The following is an 8,526-nucleotide window of genomic DNA, read 5'->3' on the forward strand; positions in this document are numbered from 1 at the left end:
TGAGAGGAATCTTTGTAACTCCTGAACACTTGAAGAGTGCTGAGTTTTTATTTGTATTTTCTACCAGAATTTACTGGGGAGATAAATATAATAATTTGACTAATTCATTAAGACAGCACAGCTTCCTTCTTTATTTTTGTTGTTTATCATCTTCCTGGTGAAGCGATTGAGAATTCCAACCTATTTGAAGAGCTTGCTACTTTATGGAGAAAAGCACAAAATGTGAACTACACCAGGACAGTACAAATAGTAGAAGTATTTTTTTTTTGAAAAAAAGGCCCTGAATGTCAAGCAAAGAGAATAATTATCTGCATGTTTCACATCCAGCTGAAACTTACCTAATAGCGGGATTATGATTCACTGTATTAAACTCTTGGACATCAGACGGGTACATGTCTCCGAAGGGCAAATTCCCACCAATAATGAGATCACCAGGCCTGTAGAAGATTCCATCTAAATCGATATAATCTCTGAGCTCACAGATGGTTTGCAGCCTCTTTGCTGTAGTTGGAGCCAGGAGCCAGAAGAGCATCAGGATCAACAGTTGCATGACTCCTGCCTGGTCATTCTTATCACCTTCCCTCCTAGGATAGAAATCGAGGTTTATGCAGAAACTGATATGAAGGTTGCTCTTGAAATCTCACTGGAACGTTAGCAGAGCAGACACCACCTGTGCCACCTGGATGGCATCAAGAGAAATTTATATCAAAAATGCTTCTTTTTACCTGTGTTTGGGCTGTGACCAAAGAGGAAACAAAGGCATGTGAGTCTCTTCAAACCCAGGAGTGAGCTCTCTGCAAGGCAGGCTAAGGTGACACATTCTGCCTCCTCCCCCCAGCTGGAGAACTCAGAGATATTTTTAAAGCAGGTTTTATCCTGGAAGATCTTTGTGTCTGAAATCCACAGGGGATGCATGAAGAATGACTGTTCTTCTGATAATTGCAAGGAAGAGCCAGTGTCTATCCCCTTAGCAACAGCTTCTCTTCATGCAGCAGAATGAAAAACATCTTTGTGTCTCGTAATTCCCAGAGCAGATGGAGTCATGGGGAAGTTGTGTAGTTGACATACATGAAAGTGACCCCTGCACACAAGATGGATTTTGGCTTATGCCCTAGTTGGGTCAGATCATAGGAGTGCTACTTCCCAAAAATGGCACGAGGCAGAAATGGAGTTTGAGGAAGTATCTCAGGATATTAACTGCAATTTTTTTTGGCAAGACTTGCAAACTTCTGTTGCTGTAGCCTAAGGGTAGCAATTGTCATCTGGGTGTCTCTTTGGGTCTTTTGGGGTGCTGCTCCCCAAATTGCCAGGTCTGAAATTCTTTTCCTACTGAACCAGTAGGAATCATTGCCACTGTACCAGCCTTCCTGCTGCAGGGAAACCTCCCTGTCTGAGCCTCTGGAGGGCATTTCTCAGTTGACTGTGGGGTTCCCCAGACCTTATGGTCTTGAGCGATGTCCATTTGCCATCCCTGGGGCAGGCCTTAGAGGCATCTCAACATGGCCACCATCATTCTTGGCTCAGCTCAAAACTGACCACTTCCAACCTGATCTGAGGAGGAGCTGTCCTTGTCATCTTTGTCCTGGCCAGATCATGGCCTGATGACTTTGAGATTCTTTTCTGCTGCTCCTCTCTGCAGGGAGGCTGGATCTCTTTGACCAGTCCACTCTTAGTGACTAATGGGGTTCCAAAGGGAACTGAGGATTATACCCCAGACTCTGCTGCATGGTCCTTCTGAGCCTTGGCCACTTCCAATGGGATCTGAGGGGGAGCTATCCTGTTCCCGTTTGTCCTGGTCAGATCATGGCCTGATGACTTTGAGATTCATTTATGCTTCCCATCTCTGCAAGGAGGCTGAGTGGCTACTTGGGCAGCCTCTTCATGGGTGGTGGCTTGCAGGTGAGCCCTCCCTCTCTCCATGGGCCCGTCTCAGCACCCCTCCTCCTCCTTTTCCTCCTCCCCCACAGATGTCTCCAGAGCTGCCACCATTGCTGCACCTGAGTAAGGCTGCCCTCTTGGCCTGCATCTGCTTCCTGGGCATGCTCTACATCCCCTGCATGAGTTTATAGATCATTTATCCGAGCATGTCCAGCCACTGCTGCTGCTGCCCATCGTCATGTCATAGGTGCGCCCTTCCAGGCCTGCATGGTGGACTGTGGCACTGGGTGAGCCCAGAAACGCAAAGAGTGAGACAGATAAATGGGCAGGTGGGCCTGTCGCTGACAGTTGGTTTCCAGCACTGGAGAGGGTGAGGAAGGGAAGTGGTCAGACTGCCGCTTCCTTTCAGTGGGTCACATGGAGAGAGACAAGGCTCCTCTTGCCCTTTCTTCCCCCCTCACTGGGCATGGCAGAGCTTCCTGACCCTCACTTAGCCACCAGCCACCTTTACTGATGCAATTTGGGGGTGGCAGGTGAGGAGGACTGGGGCAGGGGAGAAAGAATTTGCAACTCCCAGCCTGACTGGCTTCTTCCTGGCAACTCTTTCTCTGCTTTGCGGGGTCGGACGCCAAAGACGAGGTTTTTGTGGGCCGAAGAACTTGCCTCACCACCGCCCAGATGCCCTCACTTCCCCGAAACATTGCTTTGCCTACTTGATTTCCAGCTCCGTCACGTTTCTCACCATTGTGTGCAGGGAAACAATAGTGTGTGGGATTAAAGAAAACAAAAGTTCAATAAATCAATTCCATCTTCTCATGAAAAAAGCTCTCATGAAGTTGGAATTGATTGAGTAATTTTTTTTTAGTCCCACAAACTTGTTTCTCTGCACACAATGGTGAGAAACGCAAGAGAGAAATGCGACGGAGCTGCAAATCAGGTAGGCAAAGAAACGCTTCGGAGAAGCGAGGGCATCTGGGTGGTGGTGGGTGGGGCAAGCTCCGTGGCCCTGGGCTGCAATGGAGAAACAGGAAAGGGAACACCCAGAGTGAGGGAAGGAGGCCTCTTTCACTGCTCCTCCTCCTCCCCTTGTGCTGGCTGCTCCATTTCCCTTTCCTCCATTGCAGTGCAGTGCCCAGAACCCTTTGATAGTGGGGTGCAGGGATTTAACAACCAGTTCGCCCAGGGTCAGGTTGGCTTCTCGCAGGAGGCTCAGGATGGGCCATGCCTCCCATGGGATGGTCCATGCTTCCAACAACAGTATTGGACCCGTGTCCCTCCTGGCTCGTTTATTCGGCTCGGGAGGTTACACGAGGCTGGATCCAGGCAGTGATTAATGCATCCTTGGGTGAGGGAAGCTTCCATACCACCTTGAAAGAGGCGGTGGTGAGGCCCCTCCTCATGAAACCTGCTTTGGACCCAGCTATTTTAAACAACTTTCGTCCTGTCTCCAACCTTTGCTTTGTTGTGAAGGTTGTTGAGAGCGTGGTGGCACGTCAACTCCCATTGGCCCTGGATGAAGCGGAGTACCTGGATCCGTACCAATCGGGTTTCAGGCCCAGGTACAGTATGGAGACGGCATTGGTCGCGCTGGTGGATAATATCTGGAGGGCCCGAGACAGAGGTTAATCCTCTGTCCTGGTCCTATTAGATCTCTTGGCGGCTTTCAATACCATCGACCATGGTATCTTGCTGCGATGCCTCTAGGGGTTGGGAGTGGGAGGCACTGTTTTATGGTGGTTCTCCTCCTACCTCTCAGAACGTTCGCAGGTGGTGTTGGCTGGGGGACAGAGGTCGTCCCCGAGGCCCCTCACTTGTGGGGTGCCCCAGGGGTTGGTCTTCTCTCCTCTTTTGTTCAACATCTATATGAAGCCACTGGGTGAGATCATCCAGGGTTTTGGGGTGAGGTATCATCAGTATGCTGATGATACCCAGCTTTTTATATCCATCCCAAACCAACCCAGCGATGCCCTCGACATGATGTCTCATTGCCTGGAAGCGGTGCGGATCTGGATGGGGAGGAACAGGCTTTGGCTCAACCTTACTAAGACCGAGTGGCTGTGGGTACCAGCATCTTGGTCCGATCAAGAGATCCCATCTTTGGTCATAGGGGATGAGGTGTTGCCCCCTGTAGACAGGGCGTGCAACTTGGGTGTCCTCCTGGACTTGCGGCTAAACTTGGAAGATCATGTAATGGCCATAACCAAGGGAGCATTCGCCCAGGTTCGCCTGGTGCGCCAGTTGCGCCCCTATTTGGACCTAGATGCCCTACGCATGGTTACTCACACGCTTGTCACCTTCCATATTGACTACGGCAATGCCCTCTACATGGGACTGCCCTTGAAGACCACTCGGAGGCTTCAGCTGGTGCAGAATGCGGCCGTGCGGGTTGTGATGGGATTATCTTGACACTCCCATGTTATACCTCTCCTAGCGACTTGTACTGGTTGCCGGTTGCCCTCCGAGTGAGATTCAAGGTGCTGGTGATTACCTATAAGGCCCTATATGGCTTAGGCCCGGGTTATTTGGGGATCCATCTGCAGCCAGCAACAGCTGCCCATTGCCCGGTACGTTCCCACAGAGAGGGCCCCCTCAGGGTGATGTCGGCCAGACAGTGTCGGCTGGTGACCCCCAGGGGGAGAGCTTTCTCTGTGGGTGCACCTACCCTTTGGAGTCAACTGCCCCTGGAGCTCCGGGTGGCCCCCGACCTCCACTCTTTCCGTCGCAACCTGAAAACTTGGCTGTTTTGTTTGGCTGGCCTGGACTGATGGGGTTTTAATTTTTAACTTGTTAGTCTTAATTGCACTTTTATCTGTTAAATTATGAGATTTGGATTTAATTTTTAACTTTTTCATTAGATGTTTTTTACTGTTGTGAGCCGCCCTGAGTCTGGCTGGAGATAGGGCAGCATATAAATCTCATAAATAAATAAATAAATAAATAAATAAATAAACAAACAAACAAACAAACAAACAAACAAACAAACAAACAAACAAATAAATAGCCAACCTGACCTTGGATGAACCGGTTGTTAAATTATTTGAATCCTACCATGGATCAAGAGACACCTAGAGCTCTGCTGAAGAAACCTGAGGGATGAATCTGATTGAACAAGAGTTAGAGCAGGGATGTCAAACTCGATTTCATTGAGAATTGGATCAGAATTGTTTATTGCCTGAGGGGGGCAGGGGGGGCATGGCTGGGTGGTTGCAGTTGTCTGTGTGGGCGTGGCCAAGGCAGGCATGGCCAGCTTGACATTCCTCACATCGGGGGGTGGGAGGAGGGACCAGAGTGCGTGCCAGACATTCATCCACCAGAGGAGCCTCACTGACTGTCTTGGGCCATGGGGGACAGCCCTGGATGGCAGCATGGGCTGCCTGGGGTCCTGGGCAGCAGGAACCTGACCCTTGAGCTCCAAGGGCACTGGGAGTCTGCAGCCCAGCCCCACTTCCCCAATTGTATGCCTGGGCCTACTTGCCTCTTGCTCCAGGCTGCTGCTGGGATTATAAATGCTTCTTTGAGTGAGGGTACCTTTCCCGCCGCCTTGAAAGAGGCAGTGGTGAGGCCCCTCCTCAAGAAGCCATCCCTGGACCCAGCTATATTAGTTAACTACCGTCCGGTCTTCTCTTTGTGGCAAAGGTTGTTGAGAGTGTGGTGGCACGACAGCTTCCCCTGTACCTGGATGAAGCTATCTATCTGGACCTGTACCAGTCGGGCTTCAGGCAGGGGTACAGCATGGAAACGGCATTGGTCGCATTGGTGGATGATCTCTGGAGGGCTCGGGACAGGGTTTGCTCCTCTGTCCTAGTCCTATTAGATCTCTCAGCGGCTTTTGATACCATCGATCATGTTATCATGCTGCAGCGGTTGATGGGGTTAGGAATGGGAGGCACCGTGCTATGGTGGTTCTCCTTCTTCCGCTCCGACTGTTTGCAGTTTGTGTTGGCAGGGGGGCAGAGGTCGACCTCGAGGTGCCTTGCATGGGGGGTGCAGCAAGGGTCGGTCCTCTCCCCCTTCTGTTCAACATTTATGTGAAGCCACTGGGTGAGATCATCCTTGGTTTTGGAGTGAGAGTCCATCAGTATGCTGATGACACTCAGTTGTACATCTCCACCCCAGACCACCCCAATGATGCCCTTGATGTGATGTCCCACTGCCTGGAGGCCGTGCGGGTCTGGATGGGGAGAAATAGGCTCAGACTCAACCCTTCCAAGACCGAGTTGCTGTGGCTTCCGGCGTCCCGATATAGTCAGCTGGTGCCATCGCTGACTATTGGGGGTGAATCTTTACACACACAGAGAGGGATCACAATCTGTGTGTCCTCCTGGATGCACGGCTGTCTTTAGAAGAACATATGACAGCCGTGGCCAGGGGGGCTTTTTATCAGGTTCGCCTGATCTGCCAGTTGCGGCCCTTTTTGGACCGGGAAGCCTTACGCACAGTCACTCATGCCCTTGTCACCTCCTGGCTGGACTACTGTAATGCTCTCTACATGGGGCTCCCCTTGAAGAGCACTTGGAAGCTCCAACTGGTCCAGAATGTGGCCTCGCGGGTGGTTATGTGCGCGACTTGTTGCGCCCATGTGACACCTCTCCTGCACGAGCTGCACTGGCTCCCAGTGGTCTTCCAGGTGCGATTCAAGGTGTTGGTTACCACCTTTAAAGCACTCCATGGCTTAGGACCTGGGTACCTTCAACACCGACTTCTGCCACCAATAGCCTCCCACCGGCCAATTCGCTCCCACAGAGAAGGACTCCTCAGGGTGCCATCGGCCAACTTATGTTGGCTGGCGACACCCAGGGGAAGGGCCTGCACTGTGGGAGCTCCTGCCCTGTGGAACGAACTGCCCCCGGAAATACGCAAGATCTCCGACCTCCGTGTGTTTCGTTGTGCCCTTAAGACCTTGCTGTTCCGCCAGACAGGGCTATCTATGTAAATGATTTTAAATTGGGTGTTTCAAAATTTGGGTTTTAAATTCGGGCTGAAATTGTTTAATACTTTTAACTATTTTAAAACTGTTGTTTGTACCTTGTGTTTTTAATTGGCTGTACCCCACCCCGAGTCCTTCGGGAGAAGGGCGGTATATAAATTAAATTATAAATAAATAGATAAATAAAAAGATTTTGTCATTGTGCATGAAGGTTGGATGGGAAGGAAGAGTCTCAGTTTGAATCCTAGCAAAAACAAGCACTGTTCCTGATTGGTTCTTTCAGAAGTGGAATTTTTCATCTTTGGTTCAGCATGACATTGAACTGTAATGCTTTGGATTCTTATTCACTCTAGGATCTTCCGGGACTAATAGTTTCTGCTCAAGGAGCAGAATGGTATCTATCTCAAGAAAGAAGTGTTCCCGCTTGGAGAATAGGTCAATCACAGTGCAGATCATGGCTAAATTTTGGAGGGAGTTCCTGTGGTCCATTGGGTTATCCCAGGGCCTTAGCTTGGTCTTTCATCCGAACACCAATGGGAGGATAGAGAGACTGAATGCCATAGTAGAAGAATGCCTGAGGTGTTACGTGAACTACCAGCAGTCCGATTGGGCAGACCTCTTGCCATTCGCCGAGGTCAGGTACAATAATGCTGTTCACAGTAGCATGGGACTAACTCCTTTCAATGTAGTAAGTGGTATGGACTTCGTCCCAATGCCAGAACACCCAAGGGATCCCCTTCTTCAGTCAGTCTGACAGATTGGCTGCCAGGGTTCCAACCAAGGCCCTAGTAAAAGCAAGAGCCTCAAGCAAAGTTTCAAGGAAAATCCAGTTGTTTATTTGGAGTGTCATGTCGGCACTGACCAATTGAAGCCAACTCAATGTCAGCATTCCAGAATGTTCCAACTCCAATTAAAAACTCCAAGACAATCTTCATCTCAAAATCTTCATTTATTGGAATAGGTATACTGGCACATCTGGGAAAAGCCAAATCTGAGAGTTCCAGGTTTTCCCTCAATAAATCAAAACCCCATATCCAGCCCCTGCATCCATCAGTCCATCACATGGCCCAATCACCACCTGTCCCAACTTAAGACACCTGTGCAACCACTCCTCCTCCAGATGCAGAAGCACCATGACCTTGACCAAAAAGAAGAATGCTATTATGTTTAACAAAAATCAGTCTATCAAATCCCCCCTCCCACTTTCCCAAGCACAAGAAGGTGGCAGTGTGGAAGCTTCTGGTTAGGTTAATATGGCTTCTGGTTAGGTTAATATGGCTTCCAAAGCTGAAACTCTGACTTCACTCAATTCGCGCCTTGCCTCTGACCCTTTTTACCCCTCCCTCCAAGGTGTGTCATCAGTCACATTCCCCAACAAAGCAATTTCACGGGTCGTAGAAGTCACCCCCTCTGGCCACTACTGGTTTCAATGGCGATGGCCTTGACTTTGGCCGGCTAGGTCTTTGTAAATGTTCTGTCAGGTGCAAAACATATGGATCACACATGAATTTCCAACTAGACTGATTAATTACTAATAATCCAAACAGGAACTTTCTCAACTAATGTTTAGCACTATCTTGGTATTAGATAAGGGTTAATGGAATTCATGAGGAATTGGACTTAGTTAATTTATGGTTATGTAGACACTCTAGGCTGATTGCTCTTTTGACTCCATGCCCAGGTTCTGCCACTCCTCCAATAGGTTAAGTTTGTTAAACAGA

At 49.5% G+C, this 8,526-nt stretch overlaps 1 protein-coding gene across 1 annotated transcript in view; it reads right to left on the reverse strand.

The window, feature by feature from the left end:
* The window catches only part of LOC139312238 (extracellular calcium-sensing receptor-like), a 28,764-nt gene extending 25,027 nt beyond the window's left edge, over positions 1-3,737 (reverse strand). The window contains exons 1-2 of the mRNA XM_070936855.1: positions 3,628-3,737; positions 339-584 (exon numbers count right to left, since the gene is read on the reverse strand). Coding sequence (XP_070792956.1) covers positions 339-584; positions 3,628-3,737 — 356 coding nt within the window. The remainder of the gene's footprint in view (positions 1-338; positions 585-3,627) is intronic.
* Positions 3,738-8,526: the final 4,789 nt, after the last annotated feature.

The sequence above is a fragment of the Pituophis catenifer genome, unplaced genomic scaffold (genome assembly GCF_029215685.1).
Source record: "Pituophis catenifer annectens isolate HBS135680 unplaced genomic scaffold, rPitCat1.0.hap2 SCAF_1, whole genome shotgun sequence".
In the NCBI taxonomy this organism is placed as follows: domain Eukaryota; kingdom Metazoa; phylum Chordata; class Lepidosauria; order Squamata; family Colubridae; genus Pituophis; species Pituophis catenifer.